General features: G+C 47.3%; 1 protein-coding gene across 1 annotated transcript in view; it reads left to right on the plus strand.

Moving 5' to 3' along the window:
* The window catches only part of HTRA1 (HtrA serine peptidase 1), a 52,878-nt gene that overhangs the window by 20,597 nt on the left and 14,270 nt on the right, over positions 1-18,011 (plus strand). The window contains exons 2-3 of the mRNA XM_055299816.1: positions 8,071-8,170; positions 8,643-8,847. Coding sequence (XP_055155791.1) covers positions 8,071-8,170; positions 8,643-8,847 — 305 coding nt within the window. The remainder of the gene's footprint in view (positions 1-8,070; positions 8,171-8,642; positions 8,848-18,011) is intronic.

Genomic DNA, 18,011 nt, shown 5'->3' on the forward strand with positions numbered 1-18,011 from the left:
AATATATTAAAAAAAGTATTCATTTTGATGATTTTAAAGCACATACCCAATTTTGTGATAAATCTTTGACGAGAAACACAGGTTAAAGTCAATCTGTTGGTTCATAGTCCACACGTGGTGATTTTCATTTTCACCGCAACACGGTTTCTTCACTGTGATAATGTATGTCAAATACTTAACTTAGTGCCTGGCTTTTTATGGCAAATGCATAATAATGGAAGTATCTGTTATGCTAATTTTGATACTAATTAATGAAACGTAGCAATACACTGTGTATCTCTCTTTCCTTGTGTAAGGAAGTTGTTGAAAATATGTAAGAAGAATTATCTATAAAACTCCAGGGACGATTGGTTTCAAGGAAGTAACATTTATGGAGTTGTGTGCTTTCCTAGTAGTTTATACAGAGAAAAGAGGAATCATTTGTTATTTTTTGATGAAATCCTGGCAATTTTAAAACTCATTAAATTATAGGAAATGTTGGCTACTTTTTAATGGGTAATTTGTTGTGTTAAAAATCAGTAATGATAAATATTTGGATAAGTGGAAAGGCCTGTCTTGTAAAATGTTGTGACTCATCATTCTACTAATCCTGGTTATTAAGAATTTTTCATTTTAAAATAAAATCACATAGAACAAGTCATTTGATTTTCTTTTTGAGAGTTATTTTGGCTAGCCTAGGTTTTTTTGCTTCCCACATAAACTTCAGAAATAGCTTATCAATTTCTACACAAACACCTGCTGGGATTTTCAATGGGAGTATGCTGAATCTGTAGGTCAATTTTGGGAAAATTAATAGCTTGACAATAGTGAGTCTTCTGACTCATGAATAGAGTGTATCTCTTTATTTACTTAGTTCTTTTAAAATTCACTTCAGCAAGAAGGAGAGAAGGAAACAAACCATAAAAGATGTTTAATGATGGAGAACAAACTGAGGGTTGATGGAGGGAGGTGGGCAAGGGATGGACTAGATGGGTGATGGGGATGAAGGAGGGCACTTGCTGTGATGAGCACTTGGTATTATATGTAAGTGATGAATCACAGAATTTTACTGCAGAAACCAATATTGTACTGTATGTTGACTACCTAAAATTTAAATTAAAAATAATAAAATTTATTTCAGCAGTGTTTTGCAGTGTTCAGAGTACAGGTCTTGTACATGTTTTATTAAATATTTACCTACATACATAATATTTTTGATGTTATTATAATTGGCATTTTTAAATTTTCAATTTCCAGGGGTTTGTTATTACTGCATAGAAATAACAGTTGTGTATACTGACCTGTTATCCTGTGACATTGACAAACTCACTTATTCTAGCAGTATATTTACAGATTCCTAAGCAATTTCCCTATGCACAGTTGTGTCATCTTCAAATACTAACAGTTTTATATTCTCCTTTCTAACCTCTATCCCTTTGATTTCTTCTTCTAGCTTAATTATTTCAACCAGGACATTGATAAAATACTGAATAGAAGTGGTAAGAGTGGATGTCCTTGTCTTGTTCCCATTTTTAGAGAGAAAGCATTTACTCATTTGCTATGAAGTATGATGTTAGTTTTAGGTTTTTTATTGATCCCTGTTATCAGGTTGAGAAAATTCTCTTTTTAGTTTGCTGAGTGCTTTTATTGTGAATGGGTGTTCAATTTTTGTCACATCTTTTTACATCTACTGTGATAATCATTTGGGTTTTCTTAGTATTACATTCTAATGTTAAACTAACTTTCTTTTCTTTTCTTTCTTTCTTTCTTTCTTTCTTTCTTTCTTTCTTTCTTTCTTTCTTTCTTTCAAACATTTGTTTATTTGAGAGAGAGTGTGAGTGGGGGGTGGGGGGAAGGGGCAGAGAGAGAATACCCAAGCAGACTCCTGCTAAGCATGGATCCTGACTCGGGGCTCTATCCCACAACCCGCAAGATCAGGAACTGAGCCAAAACCAAAAGTTGGACACCTAACCAAATGAGCCACCCATACGCGCCATGTTAAACTTTATTTATCTTTTCCTGGAATAAACCCCACCTTGTCATGATATATTATTCTTTTTGTTAAATTGCTGAATTCTTTTTTTCACCTAAATTGCTGAATTCTGTTTGCTTAAAATTTTAAGGATATTTGGTCTGTGTTCATGTTGGATATTAGTCTGAAGTTTTCTTATAATGTCTTTTGTCTGACTTTTATGTTAGAATAATGCTGGGTTCATAAAATAAGTTGAGCAGTATTTCCCTATTCTATTTTAGGGAAAAGTTTGTAAAGTATTAGTATTGTTTCTTTCTTAAATGTTTGGTAGAATTCACCCATGAGGTCATGAACCTGAGACTTCCTTTGTGGGAAGGTTTTAAACTGCAAAGACAATTCCTTCAATAGATATAAGATTATTCAGGTTGTCTGTATCTTCTTGGATGAGCTTGGTAACTTATGTCTGTCCATTTTATCTGAGCTGTAGAACTGATGTGCACAAATTTGCCCAGAATATTTCCATATCATATTTTTAATGTCTGTAGGATCTATAGTGATGCTTCCTCTTGATTCATGATATTGGTCATTTTGTCTTTTCTATTTTTAAAAAATTAACCAGGAATGTAAAGTCACTTTACCTCCATGTTTCTGAATTCTGAATCTCCAACTTTCTGTAAATGGTGGGCTGTTACTGAACTCCAGTCAGTTCCAGCTTTCTGTACAATAATGGAGTGTTTAGAATGGTTAGAAGAACCAGGCCTTTACCCTGCACGAGGCTTCCAATTTTCATTACCCTCGCCATATTGATTTGGCCTAATTAAACAAGGCCCTCACTTTATAGAAGGAGTTATCTTTGTCTTCTGGTGCAGGTTGGTTGCTCCATGCGAGTTTGAGAATGCAGTGGGCTACAGTTCAGGTTAGATCATTTCTATTGACCCAGCTCCCTCTTTCCCTTCTATAGTGGCTGTGGGTTTGCCTTGGATGCCGGTGAATACAGGTAACATCAAAGCCAGAAAAATTGGCCTGCTACAGAGCTTCCCCTTGATCTCTGCAGGGGAGACCATGATGGTCCTATTAGGGGGAGTTTCCAGGAGCTACACAAATTTGCTGAGGTGGGGAGAGTGGTTCTCTCTCTACCACTGAAGCGTGTGGTGTTCACACCTGTCCAGAGCTGCCTCTGAGCAGCACCTTTACCTACCTATTCTCTTTTTAATTTCAAACTATATGCCATGACATGGCCAAGCACTTCATATATAGTAACTCATAAAATCAGCATCAAAACCACTTTGAGGTTGGTGTTACTGTCATCACATTTTATGGACAAGGGGATAAGTCTTGGAGGAATGAGGTGACATATACCTAAGGTCACACAGCAGGTAAATGTTGTGCAGAGTGTCACACTCTAATAAGACCATACCTATGTTCTTAGCTATTTTTCCCCTTACTGAGTGGCCCCAAACCCTCCATCCATCTGCATCACTTAGAGACTAGGTTGTGGCAGAGCCAGCCTGGGTCCACCTCTAGGAGTTCTCCACCTCAGTTGATCCCTCTGGAAGAAGACCATTGACTGGCAGTTGAGATTACAGCAAATGGAGCCAGCAGGGTTTATAAAGACCAGGGGGCAGTGGCAGCCTCCTCTAGTTTGATGGACAACATTTTACATGGAGCAGGATTCTGACACTGAGCCACACTGCTCTTAGAGACACTTCCATCCCTCATTCTGAAATAGCATTTTTGGGAAGCCAAACACTTCCTCTTTGGTTTGACATCTTGCCCATCTTTGAACAATTAGTTCGTGTTCCTGATGTTCATTGTTTCTGCTCTATTTCATTTGCCCGTTGATGCTGGTCCACTCGGTGATGGTAATGGAGGTCACTGGCTGCTTTTTCATCTAAGCTGCACAATGAAGGCTTGTCAGTTGGGCTTTTCATGATGGTCTGTCCTCCTACTTTTCCTTTCTGTTTACTCATCGGCAGAGTTTGGAGAGTCCTGAGCCCAGTCTTCGATTCCACCAGCTCTTTATCTGGCTGCAGCACGTTGGGGTAAGAGGGAGAGACAGGGGTTAGGTAACAGAATGTTGGAACTGGACTGGATGGACCTTGCAGCTCATTCTAGAGGCACTTGACCCCATATTACAGATGGAGAAATGGAGGCCACCTGGCAGACAGGATGGGAGCTGGGCCTCCTAGTGCCCAGACCAGTCTCCTCCCTTTCCCGGGGTACATGCTTCCTGGAGCCACTGGCTAGTTTGTGTGAGAAAGCAAGTGGTTCTCACATCAGCTGGAAAAACCCATGTCCAGTTTTTACTCCTGATGCTGGCAAATTCTCCTGTGCCTACTTTGGGAAGTCAGAAAGGGGAAGTGAGATAATGATCCTCAGTGGTAAGATTCTGGTGATTGCCCTGCTTGGGGGCAGCTCTGAAGCTCCATGCTGCCCTGCGGGGTCCTGGCCCTTGGGCCTCAAACTTTCTTTTGTTCTTTCCCAGGAAGCTGGTCTGAGGAAGCCCAGATGCGTTTGTTTACTGCTGTCTCTGGGTGATGTTCGCCAGGTTCTGTGGTCAGAAGGAATGTTTCTATCCCCTTCTTTATAGCTCCCTTTGGAGCATTTGGAGAGACAGACCAATTAACAGCAACTACTTAGAAACCTGGGAGGCTAGCAGATATGTCTGGGGCCAAGATTAAGAAGAAAAGTTGTAGATTTGCCCGGATTTTCCTGTTATTTATACTCTCTATTAAGAAAATTTAGTGGGGGTGCCTGGGTGACTCAGAGAAGCGTCTGCCTTCGTCCTGGGGTCCTGGGATGGATTGTCATGTCAGGACCCTTGCTCAGCAGGGAGTCTGCTTCTTCCTCCCCTTCTGCTCCCCATCCCCACTTGTGGTCTCTCTCTCTCTGTCTCTGTCTCTGTCTCTCTCAAATAAACACAAGCTTTTTTTTTTTTTTAAAGAAAATTCAGTGTCTATGGAGAAGTCATAGGGTCTGTGAGCCTCAGTTTCCCTAAATATAATATGGGCATAATATCTGACTTTCCTCATCCTTGGGGAAAAGTAAAAATAGGATTGATATGAAAGGCAGGTCACACAGCAGGTAAATGTTGAAAAATAATAGCAAAGCAAAAATAATAAAATAAGTTAACATGAACTTGTTGAATTAGTCTTCCCTGCCTAGTAGGTGCAGATCTTTTTTTGACCTTGGAAAATCATCATGTTATGCAAAAAAAGAAGGCTTCCAAGTCTGAAGTACAGTTCAGAGCCTCGTTGCCAGATCAGAGAGGGGCCCTTTGCTTGTTGATGGTCTCTCACTTCCCAGAGGGAAGGCTTGGGAGAGGCAGGCTGCTCCCCCAGATGCCCAGGGCCCAGGGGTATAGATTCGAGTTACTGATGTCCTGGTAGGAACCTACAGCCATGGCGGGCTAGACTCCACGCAGTCTAGACAAAGGCTGTGGTGTGGCTAGGGAAGCCTGTGGGCCTGCAGCTCTGAGAGCCACGGGGGACTTAAAAGGGTCACAGCTTTCACTGCTGGCCCAGAGCTCAGGCTGTGGCTGCAGGCCCCCCTCACAGGATTGGAGCATGTGGGGAGGGTCTATGTGTGTGTACATGAGTGTGTGCATGCATGTGTATGAGTATAGGTGTGTGAATCTGTATATGAGTGCATGCATGTGTGTGTAAGAGTGTACACATGTGAGTCTTTACATATATGTGAGTGTCTGTGAGAGTGTCTGTGTGTGCATGCATGTCCATGAGTGTACGTGAGTGGGTAAGTGTGACCGTGTAATTAAGTGTGTGATAGAGACAGAGTCTGTATGTAGGAATAGGTCTGTGTGTGTACATGTGCATGTATGTACGTGTGTATGCATGTTCATGACTAAGTGTGTAAGTGTGAGTGTGGGTTTGTGCTCATGCAAGTGTGTGTTTGTGTGCTCCTCTGTGCATGTGTGTTGGGGGTGGGGCACACAGGCCCTTAGGTGAATAAGGGGCAGTTTTGTAGGCCAGCGGCTGCTTTTTATTTTTTTAATTTTTTAATTTTTATTTTTTAAAGATTTTATTTATTTATTCATGAGAGACACACAGAGAGAGGCAGAGACATAGGCAGAGGGAGAAGCAGGCGCCATTCAAGGAGCCCGACGTGGGACTCGATCCTGGGACTCTGGGATCATGGCCTGAGCCAAAGGCAGACGCTCAACCGCTGAGCCACCCAGGCATTCCAGAGCTGCTTTTTATTTTATTTTTTTATTTTTTTATTTTTTTTAATTTTTTTTATTTATTTATGATAGGCACACAGTGAGAGAGAGAGAGGCAGAGACACAGGCAGAGGGAGAAGCAGGCTCCATGCACCGGGAGCCGACGTGGGATTCGATCCCGGGTCTCCAGGATCACGCCCTGGGCCAAAGGCAGGCGCCAAACCACTGCGCCACCCAGGGATCCCTAGTGGCTGCTTTTTAAACAGCAAAGTTGTGTCATGGATCCCCCTGAGTGAGCGAGCTGTGACAGGGAGTGACAGGTGAGGGGACAGATCAGTGCTCCTTAGACCATCTATAGTAAAGGAACAGATTTCTTTTCCATTATTTCCTATCCATTATGGATCAATTAAAATATGCTAAAAATGAATTACTACCAAAATGTTGTAAGAAAGACACAAAATATAGGCCCCAATTTAAAATTTTTAGATGCAGCAGACAGACGATTACTCTGTCAAATTGCTCTAAAGGTTTCCGAAAGCTGCCGGTTTCCTGCCGCTGTCTGCGTGGAACCAAGGGGTAGTGAGGCCAGCGGAGCCTCCGGCCCCTGGAGCCTAACGTTAGGCTTGGCGAGTGGCCCAGGGGAAGTGACTGGCCCAAGGGACACAAGGAGAGAGAAAGGAAGAGGTGTGTGGGTTCTTTGCTGCAGACCAGCCTAGAACCCCTCTAGCAGTGAAGGCAGAGAGATGTATTGAGAGATACCAGCAGGTGGCACAGAGTTAGGGCCAGAATGGCAGGCTCGGGTTGTACCTTCCTGGGCCACACTGTCTCCGCCGCCACTTGTGCCGGCAGATTGGGTGTCCTGGGGCCTGAGTCTCCAGTAGCTCATTTCTGGATCAGATGCCATGGTATATGCATCTGCCTGGTGGAAACCAATTTTTGGCTTTGCTGGGTAAAAGCCCTACTTTGGGATGTGGGGTCGCTTTGTCTGAAAGTAGCTTTGAAATGGGGTTCACTAGTTAGAGTGTGTATGTTTATATAGAAATTATGGTGATTTGATTTCTCTCTGTCTCTTTTCCCCCCAGTGGTATCAAGGCACCTCTTGTGCCTTCTGGCCTGGGATGTCCCAGAGGGTTGCAATAAACAAGGCATAGTGGAAAACTGCTCTGGGGCAGATGGTGGCTTCTCTTCACTTTGTGGTATCAGTGGGAAGACGGGATCTGTGCCTTTGCCTTAATGCCATTTCAGGATAGTTTTTTCTTTTTTATCTTTTTTATTTTTTATTATTTTTTTATTTTTTTAAATTTTTATTTATTTATGATAGTCACACAGAGAGAGAGAGGCAGAGGGAGAAGCAGGCTCCATGCACCAGGAGCCCGACGTGGGATTCGATCCCGGGTCTCCAGGATTGCGCCCTGGGCAAGGCGCCAAACCGCTGTGCCACCCAGGGATCCCAGTTTTTTCAATCTGTAATGTCTAGTGGGCATCTCCTCAAAAGCAGCCTCAGCCCTCCCCTCGGTAGTGGTGGTGGCAGCATGCTGGGAGTGGCTGCTTCTCTGCGGCGCTGGGGGAACCGGCAGGGGCGTGGTGGAGGGTGGTGCTGTGCCTGTGACCCCTTGCCTCACTACCTTCTAAGAGGTCCAGGTAGCTGCTGGTGCCTCCGGCTCAGCATTTTTGCAGCAAAACCTTTGGAAGGAAAGAAGCAGAGCAAAGAGGTCATCTCTGATGGGTGTTGCTTCTTACCTGAGTGTGTGGTCCCTTGAGAGCCTGGAGGATCTTTGCAACAGAGTGCAGGTCAAGACCCCAGGCCTTGTCTTGTCATCACTTGTCCAGGGTTCCAAAGGTCCGGGTGTGTATTTTGGCTCCTTCTCACTCATGCCTTTCTCTGGAGGCCACAGTACAGAGCACAGTGTCTTGACGTGTCCTGTCTTTGCTTTGTTCTCAGGGCAAGAAGACCCTAACAGTTTGCGCCATAAGTACAACTTCATCGCTGACGTGGTGGAGAAGATCGCCCCTGCCGTGGTTCACATCGAGCTGTTTCGCAAGTAAAGAGGGCCTTCTTAAAAAAAAAAAAAAAAAAAGAGGGCCTTCTTGTTTGCCCATGGCCTCTGAAGCTCCCACCAAGACGTGCTGCTGTTAGCAAGGCACTGGGGCTGTTTCTGGGGGCACTTTGAAGTGTTCAGGAGCCCCTAAATATGTTCCTACGGGAAGATGACATTTCCCCTTCTATGCTTTCCCTTTAGACTGTTTGAATATATATTCTCGACCCTTCTCAATGACTTAAGAACCTCTAGCTCTGAAGAGAGTCCCTAAGAATATTTTCTAAGTGGAATTTTCTGATGCTTGCAAATACCGATAGCCTTCCTTCCTTTTTTTTTTTAACGTTAAATAGACCCACCAACGTGTAAAGTAACAATTGCTAGATGTGTGTTGCTACTGCAGAGCCCGTGAGTCGGTGTGTTGAAGAGTCGATCTGAAGGTGTTTCGGGCTTAACGGGGCTCTCCTCTGGGTTCTAGGCTTCCGTTTTCTAAGAGGGAGGTGCCGGTGGCCAGTGGGTCTGGCTTTATCGTGTCCGAAGATGGATTGATTGTGACAAACGCCCACGTGGTGACCAACAAGCATCGGGTCAAGGTCGAGCTGAAGAATGGTGCCACTTATGAAGCCAAAATCAAGGATGTGGATGAGAAGGCAGACATCGCGCTTATCAAAATTGACCACGAGGTAAGGGTGCTCCCTGCCCGAAGAGCTGAGTTTCCAGGTGGCAAAACCTGGCGAGGTCAGAAGGCTCCAGAGCGCCCCGATTTCCTGAGAACCAGTCCAAGCCTGGACCCCAGGAGAACGTTTAGGGGCTGCTGAGTGTGGCTTGGGGAGGGGGATGGTAGGGGATGGATTCTAGAAGCTTCTGTAATAAGCAGACTGTAAGATCAGGGTTTTAAAAAAGGAAGCTTACATTTTTCTAAAAGAAAGCAATAGGATTGTAAAGAAATTAGTAGGTAAGCAGTGACGTGGAATCTCCCTTCCGTTCCTGAGGCAACTCTTCTTGTTCTTTTGTGTTCATTTGTGCAGTCACTGGGTCTGAAAACAAACCAGGTCTCCCAAAATGGGGTTTTTGTAAGATAACTAGAGGTGTGTGTGTGTGTGTGTGTGTGTGTGTGTGTGTGTGTTTTAAGATTTAATTATTTGAGAGAGAATGAGTGGAGGATGGGTGGTGGGGGTGCAGAGAGCAAGGGAGAGAGAGAAGCCTAAGCAGATCCCTGCTGAGCAGAGAGCCCTTCTCTGGACTGGATCCCAGGACCCTGAGATCAAGGATCCGAGCTGAAACCAAGAGTTGGACACTTAACCAACTGAGCCACCCAGGCACCCCTCTAGCTGTGTTTTAGAACAGTGTTCCATTCTTTGAAAACTTTTGGAAACCTTGAGTTAAAGCAAAGCCAATGGGTTTCTTTCTCACAGAATTTCTCAAAACTTTTAATATGCTAATGCACACAGGAGTCTCCCACAGAAGGGTGTATACTCCAAATGATAATCATCTGAGAACTTTTTTTTTTTCCCCAAAACTGAGATGTAGGGAGTTCAATCTGGGAAATCTTTGAAAATGGTTTGCTTTCTATTGAAATATTCTCCTGGCAGTCATTTTTGCTCTGTTGATTGGTTTAGCGACGTCTTCATACCTAAAATCAAATCCAGCTCTTACTAGACCATCGTCAATTCCCACTTGTTGGCATGTTGATTGAGGAGGTCTGGTCTTCAGTGAGATTGCATTGTTTGGTTTCTTCGTGCCCTTGTGATGTTCCGGGCTTGAAAGATTCCTGGTAGGCTGGAATCTTCTCGTAGGCCCAGGACAAGATCCTCGACTGAGAGCCACGAGGGGTCTTTCCCAGCTCTTTGCAAACTGTTGCCTGGATATGGGCCGTGAGGTCAGACCAGTGTAGTATCCCACAGGCTGTGTTTTGCGGGTCTGTGCTGCTCACTGGGGCAGAAACAGGCTCCACGGTTGGTGCAGGGAACCGGCCTTTAGCGAGGTCTCAATCGGATACTGTTTCTATGGGGTAACAGTGGAATTTCTAGCAACAGCTATCTTTGAAAATGTGTCTGTTGGTCACAACATCATCACAGCAACTTCTGCTTGATGAGCTCCAATGCTGATCCAGCCTTGGCCTTCATTTGTGACTTACACCTAATTAGCAAGATAGCTGTATCATCCCCATGTTATAGAGGAAGAAACAGGGGCTCAGAGAGCTTCAGTGACCTGCCCGAAGTCACACAGACGTGCTGCGGTGAAGCTAACCTTCCAGGCCAAGGCAGGCTGCTGACCTTCAAGTGCCCAAGGCCATGGCCTTGACCGGAGGGATGGAACCTGGCCTTTTTGGTGTGATGGGCTGGCTGCACTTTAAATAGCCCATGGAAGGCTGATGCTTCCCTGTTTAGGAACATGCAGCTAGAAAGGGGTCCAGGATGTGGTAGTCTCACCGGAAGGAGGCCGGCCAGAATAGCACATCCTGTGGCCGCACGCGGGACTTTTCAGCTCCCCGGAACCCTGGAAGGCAGCCAGCAGTGGGGCTCTCTGCAGGCAGGGTGCTGGCCTGTATGCTGCGTGAGCTCCCGCTGCTGAGTAATTCTCGGTTTGGAATGCGTGGGCACGTAATGTGCCTCTGGCCAGGGGGAGATTCTTTTCAGACTTTGAGCCAAGGCGGAGACTCTATGCTTGTATCATCCCCGACATGTCCAGGCAGGATGTGAGGGATCTCAACAGACCAGCTTTGTCTCTGACCTGGCCCTTGCTGTCCTCGGGATCCAGCCCTGTGCAGATAGCACAGCGTTTGAGAGGTGTTTCTAGCTCAAGAAAAAGATGCTTTGAATCGAAAAGTTGAACTAAATGTGGCTTTTCAAAAAGGAATCGGAAATGAATGGATATTAAATTGCAGACACCCACACAAGAGACTGGTTTCCACTGACTAAACTGCCTTTTTTTTTTTTTTTTTTTTTGCTGATAGTAGTTGGGAGTGGGGAGAGTAAACCATCTCTTCCAGCTCTTTCCCTTTTGTTCCCTCAGTATGATGATTGATTATTTAGGAGGGGGTGGAGACTGGCTTGGAAAAAGGCTCAGTTTGGAAGGAGCCTCTCCTCTCAGCAAATCCAAATCCGCCAGAGCACGCGGTTTAATAAGCTGCAGGCTGTGGATGGGCTGGGAGCTCGCCTTGCATTGGGTCACTCGCAGGAATAGCAGAAGACAAGAAACCGCGTGGGAAAACTCAAAGCAGACAGAACAGAACCAGCAAAAATTGGGCCTGAGGATCGAAAATCATTCCAAGTGGTGCGTTGCCACGTAAGGCTGTGGCCCAGCTGTCCCCAGGGCCGTTTTCTGATAACCCAAGGAAATTGATGGGACCACCCTCTGCATCCACGAGCTTGGTGGCTAACTTGGTGGCTCTTAACCTGGGCCCATTTCCTGTCCCCACCATCATGATTTCATTCAGAGGCCCTCCATCGCTTTAACAGCTGTTGTCCTTCCTGAGTGTAATACCAACACATCTTCTTTAAAGATTCTTTTTTAAAAAATTTAGAGAGAGAGAGAAAGAAGGAGTGCATGCGAGCCTGGGGTGGGAGGTGAGGGGTAGCTGGTGGGGAGAAGCAGAGGGAGAGGGAGAGAGAGAGAAGCAGATTCCCCACTGACTGCAGAGTCTGACTCCACGCTCAATCCTCGGACCCTGAGATCGTGAGCTGAACCGAAATTAAGAGTTGAACGCTTAACCGACTGAGCCACTCAGGCACACTTCGACACTTTTTTTTTTTTTAAGATTTTATTTATTTATTCATGCGAGACACAGAGAGTGAAAGAGAGGCAGAGACATAGGCAGAGGGAGAAGCAGGCTCCATGCAGGGAGCCTGATGTGGGACTTGACTCAAGGACTCCAGGATCACACCCTGGGCCAAAGGCAGGTGCTAAACCGCTGAGCCACCCAGGGATCCCACCCCTCGACACTTTTAAGGGATAGGAATTACCATGGACATCTGCTGTCATGCCCACTGGTCATCTAGCCGCCCATCTCCTGGGATCAGCAGCTAGCATTTCCTTTGGGGGTTACGTCTCCCCCATTGGACAGTCTTTGCAGGACCAAGAGTCATGATGCCCCACCCTCCGGGGCCTGGGAGTGGACACATGACCCATGGATCAAGAAGACCCTCCCCTCCGAGGGGTAGCTGGGTGTCAGCTTCACAGTAACCGCGTGGACAGTGCTGGTGCAGCCCCTGCCGCTGAGCCCCCTGGGTGCTCTGGGCTCCCACCCTTTCTGACCCAATCTGTCTATGTTTCCTTCCATTCTTGGAACTCGCCTCGCATCTCCAGTGAACCCTCCTTGGCTCGAGATTGCTAGCGACATGTCTGGGCTTGCGACCAAAGAACTCTGTTTTTGCTCCTCAACTGCTGAGAAGACACATGTGCACTCACTTTCCCTGCTGAGTTTTGAGAAGAAGGCTGGCCAGCAGAGCGGCCTGGTCTGTCCCCGGCCCCCCCCCCTCACCCCTAAGGTGGGGGAAGAGGGTGACCCCCACCCCTGCAGGCCCATTCTGGTGCTTCTGTCCTAGGATCTGTGCCTCATCTTTCCTGGGGCCAGCAGTCGCCTGGGGAAAGAATGCCAGCTGCAGGAAGTAGGGACAGTGTGCATGCAAACATTTTAATAGAAAGCAGCTTTGAGGGCAGACTAGTTCAGCTTCAGATACAAACTGTTTCCAAATGTGTTCAACATGACACCGGCCCAGTTTGCAGAACATTTAAACATTTCATCCAAATGCAGCATTTTGTCTCTGCAGATTTTTCCCTGAGTAGTTGGGGGGGGGGGGCGGTGCAGAGAGGCTGTGGCTATAGAGGGAGAGGTAAAAGGAGAGTGATTTGGTCTCTCTAGGCCAGACTCCAGGGCAGAAACACCTGGGATATGATGAAGAAGGTAAGAGGGGAGCTACTACTTTTCTTACAGCGGTTTCCCAGCTGTGTTGGTGAGGAAGCACCACGTCAAAAGCACACGCCTCCCTTGCTGATTCCAGCTTTCAGACCACGTGCTGTCTACCCTTTTTGCCTTTCCCACTGTTCTTACAGAGAGAGCTTAGCTCCTTGCCCAGGGCCTCAGAGGCCTGGCCGGATGGGGCGCCCCCTCCCAGCTTCGCCTCCTCCTTCTGCCCCTCACCCACCTGCCCAGCCACCCCTCCTCTCTTGCCTCCCTCAGGCCAGGCCAGGGCTGCTCTCCTGGGGATCTTGGCCTTGGCTCCCCGGGGTGTGTCCCCCGCGGCTCCTGCAGAGCTGGCCTTCCCATCCGTCGGGTCTCGACCGCATGCTGCCCCAGACAGCCCTTCCCCAAGCCGCTGCCCAAGGCGGCTCCCCACATCCCGGCCCCCGACTGTCACTCGGGGACAGTCACATTTCACTCTTCGTCTCCCACCTCCTCGTCTCCTTAGCCTGTTTGACCGTTGTCTTGTTGATTTAAGTCGATGTGTGCTGCTGGAGTTTGAGGGACACGCCGGCCTCACTTACCTGTCGGGTAGTAGGCGCTGGGTGGCTGGACCCAGGACCAGCCCAAGTGTCCCGGGCTCATAGGGAAGCGAGGCCCACTGCTCCGAGACATGCAGGCGGGGACACACGGGGCTCATGGGGCGGCCCGTGGCCCGTTGTCAGATGAGGGCGTGATGGCACAGTGTGTGGGCCACCCCTCCACTTCCCTCCGCGCTCTCAGCCAGGACTCACAATCCCAAGGGCCGTCTGGTCTGGACGGACACCTGGCTTTGCCTGGGCTCCAGGAGCTCTGTGGTCTCGGGGACCTCCGAGCGCTGCCCAGGCACTGAGGTTTCCTGTGGGCACTTCCCCCTGACGCCAGCAACCGGGGAAGTATGTGCGAGCGGCCAGCTTGAGGCCTGCGAGGTGTTTTTCTTCCCTCACCCCCAATCCCGCGCCCGCCCCTGGCCACCTTCGGGCCCCTTGCCACCTACGGGCCAGACCCGTTTGAAGTGGCTCAAGAGGAAGACTCCTGGGCGGGGGGCTGCTTTGTTTACAGAGGGTCCTTTTACTGCTGAGCCTGCCGCTGGGGCAGGAAGCCGTAGGCCCGGGATAGGGGTCACTCGGGGCCGGGGAAGGAGGGGGTGGGGGCCCCAGCCGCTGCTCGGCAGGCTCTGTCTTCTGCAGGCCTGTGTGTCAAGATCTGGGCTGGTGCGTGGTGAATGTGGCCCGAGTCCTGAGTGAGGAGGGTCGGGGGGCCCGGGACGACGGGAGGGCCAGGGGTGGTGGTGGTGGGGCACCGTGCTAGGCGTGACTCACGCCGGCCAGTTCTCCTTAGGCAACCTGATGGTCGGGGCGCTGACTCAGCCGCATGAGCTGTCCAAGAGTGAATCAGATAACACAGAGCCCGTCCTGGAGTGGCTGCCCATCTTCTGGAGTCTGTCACTCATCCTCGTAAAGTGACTGGAGCCTGGGCTGTGGATCGCACTGCCATAGTTACCCTCTTATTTGGTTTCTGTGTTTTTCCATCTTGGAGTCTTTTCCCCACTCCCTCTGTACCAGTCGTTTTGTGGTCTCGCTCTTTTCTGTCCCAGAACTCAGAGGGCTGCCGTGGCGTTGGCTAAAGATGCCACAGCCCTTGTTGATGTTACAAGGCTTCTCTTACCACATTGATTTTTTTTTTTTTTTTTTTACCATTTTTAGAGAGTGGGGATCAATATTTCATTAGGTAACATAAACCCTGGGTAGCAAAGTGAAAGCCGGCCCTCATTCCTCCGGGCAGCCTTTGTCCTGGGGCTGATGGGGACGTGGCTCCTTCTGTTCTGATTGCAGCTTCTTCTGGAATGTGAAAATGTTTCAGTTCCCCAAACTATCAAAACCTGGAGCCCTTGTGTGTTCTCTGGCCCTGGCTCAAGAACTCAGTTGATTGTCAAGGAAATTCTTTGGCTATGTTTTTCTCTTAATATGGTAATGCCTTTTTTCACTTTGGCGCTCCGTCTTCAGGGAATGGGATTAAGTCTATTATTTATGGTTCTGACAAAGCAGTTCCCAGGTTGTTGGGGCTGAATTTGCAGGTGGCCCATCCAGAATGTCTCCTGTCCCCTTTCCTGGGGGAGGGGGGCGGGACAGACACCGCTTCCATTTGACAGTTTAGTTGAGTGTGTAACAGTGTGTGAGTCCAGGGTTGGCCAACGGCGGCTTGCAGGCCAAATCCAGCCCTCCGTTTGTTTTTGTAAATAAAGTTTTATTGCAACACATCCATGCCCATTCCTTTATTTAGAGTCTGTGGCTGCTTTTGGAGTTGAATAGTTAGGATGGAGACCACATGGCCCATGAAGCTGGAAGTATTTACTTTTTGGCCTTTCATAGACCAAGTTTGCCAACCCCAGTGTGAGACGATTAACACCTTGTCCTAGAGGAGCTGAGTGTGCTGGTGGCCAAGTATGCTCATGAGACCCAAGCGAGGTGAAGCTCTCGGTGACCAAAGGGGAGAGGACAGAGTGGCTGATTTCATTTGCTTTTTCTCTTGCGCCCGGTGTGTGTGTGTGTGTGTGTGTGTGTGTGTGTGTGTGAGAGAGAGAGAGAGAGAGAGAGAGAGAGAGAGAGAGAGTGCTTGCGAGCGCGTGTGCGCACACCCATACAAATTGTTTCTTTGCTCCTGCCCTTGCCTCCGTTTTGCCGGATTGAGCAGAAAAGCCTTATTTTTGCTCATTTCTCTGCATTATCAGTAGAATTCCAAGAGGCTTTGAAAATTATTACCCAATTTCACATCCTAAAGATCTTTTAAGGTCTGGTTTGTTCATTTTCTTCAGTTACTCTTCATTCATTCATGGATTCTGTAAATATTTACTGAGCCTCTGTCTTGGCCAAACACTGTGTTAGGTGCTGAGGATGTATCAGCAAAGGGCAAGAGCCATGTGTGACCACATGATGACAGTCTAGGCTGGGAAACAGGAAAAGTGGGATAAATACAGTAACGAGTACAGAAAAGGAACAAACAGAAGAGGTAGAAGGCACTGGAGGCTGGGGAGGCTTATATTTGGAGGTGACAGGAAGGATAGGAAGGACAGGTGGAGCCAGCCCAGGGGAAGATTGAGGGCCAAGCCTAGAGGACCTGGACTTTGGACCAAGGTGCAAACTTATTTCTCGGTGAATTTATTAGGGCCGTTCAGAACCCAGGCCAACATTTCTGGTTAGCTGGTTGCTCTGCATATTGTCTACGTTTCTTATTGGCCTTGTTCTTGGGGATTGCTGGTCACATTCTGGGAAGCTCTGGTTTTTTTATGTAGCCAATCTTCTGAGAGTCTGAAGGTGCAAAGGCTTTGTAATAAACTGGTTACCTCTTTTTATAATGGTATAGGTGGAATTTCCTAAAACTGATTTCCTAAAATCATCGTGACCACCTTCTATGGCAAAGGAAAAAGAAGGCATTCTGGTAAATTGGGGCCTATTTAATACACATGCTAATTAACAAGTCACTTGTTAATTAAGGTACCAGAATATGATATGAGAGTGTGAGACTCATGGTATTTCCCTCTTTGCTTTGGCTACCGGGCAGCTCATAGAAACCATTGGTCTTGTGATTAGAATGTTCCCTATGGCCTCATTTTATGTAGTGAGTATATGTTTTTTTTTAATTTTTTTATTTAAATTTTTTAAATTTTTATTTATTTATGATAGTCACACAGAGAGAGAGAGAGAGAGAGAGAGAGAGGCAGAGACATAGGCAGAGGGAGAAGCAGGCTCCATGCACCGGGAGCCCGACGTGGGATTCTATCCCGGGTCTCCAGGATCGTGCCCTGAGCCAAAGGCAGGCGCTAAACCGCTGTGCCACCCAGGGATCCCTGTAGCGAGTATATGTTAATTAATGTTTTTTGAAAGGCCCCGTGTCACTGACCATCTCTGATTATTTTTATGTGGAGATCATATCTCTTAAAATTTTTTTATTTATTTTTTATTTATTTTATTTTATTTTTTAAAGATTTTATTTATTTACTCATGAGAAACAGAGAGACAGAGAGGCAGAGACACAGGCGGAGGGAGAAGCAGGCTCCATGCAGGGAGCCCGACATGCGACTCGACCCTGGGTCTCCAGGATCAGGCCCTGGGCTGAAGGCAGTGCTAAACCACTGAGCCACCCGGGCTGCCCTCTTAAAAAATTTTTAGACATAAATTTGAAAGGAAAGATATCTCCTGGGCTTCTCTGCATACAGGACTGCACAAGCTCTTAGTGGTCACAGGGAGTGAGGAACCAGTTCAGTTCGACAGACATTGGGTGGGTGTTGCATGTTGAGCCCTAAATCGACCAGAGAGAGACCACTGCCCTTCCCTTTGGGAAGGATCTTTTAAGATCCGATTTGTTCATTCGTTCATTTTTCACTTTGATGTTTATTGATTTTATAAATAAATATTTACTGGCCCCAAACTCTTATAGCAGCATCCATGAGGTTGAAGTCAATGGATACAAGTGGAGCCATCCCAGGGGCAGGCATATGCAAAGACCAGAGTTACGCTTGATGGAGACAATAATTGCCTCCTCTGGATGCCACGGAATATGTGCAGTCAGCGGCTGTTGGGCTCCCGTATAGAACTGTTGACATTTTGTGGTTTAAACAACAAGCGTAAGGGAATTTTTGAAATGCCAGTGTTTCTTGATACAGCTTGAAGGAGACTAAATATTAAATATTATGGTGGTGTTTGTCAACAGAGAGGACAGATTGTTGCATTTGCTCTTTCTCTTTCTGCTTGGGCACCACCATGCTCTGTTCCTCTTTCTCTCCCCTCCCCCCACCTCCCCCACTTCTGTCTCCTCCACCTGAACCCTCCCCCATGCCATCCATGGAACAGTCTTAGATGCTGACCCCCCATCCCCCCCCCCCCCCCGCCAAAATGCCTCTGCTGC

This window comes from Nyctereutes procyonoides, unplaced genomic scaffold, assembly GCF_905146905.1.
Source record: "Nyctereutes procyonoides isolate TBG_1078 unplaced genomic scaffold, NYPRO_anot_genome, whole genome shotgun sequence".
NCBI classification, from domain to species: domain Eukaryota; kingdom Metazoa; phylum Chordata; class Mammalia; order Carnivora; family Canidae; genus Nyctereutes; species Nyctereutes procyonoides.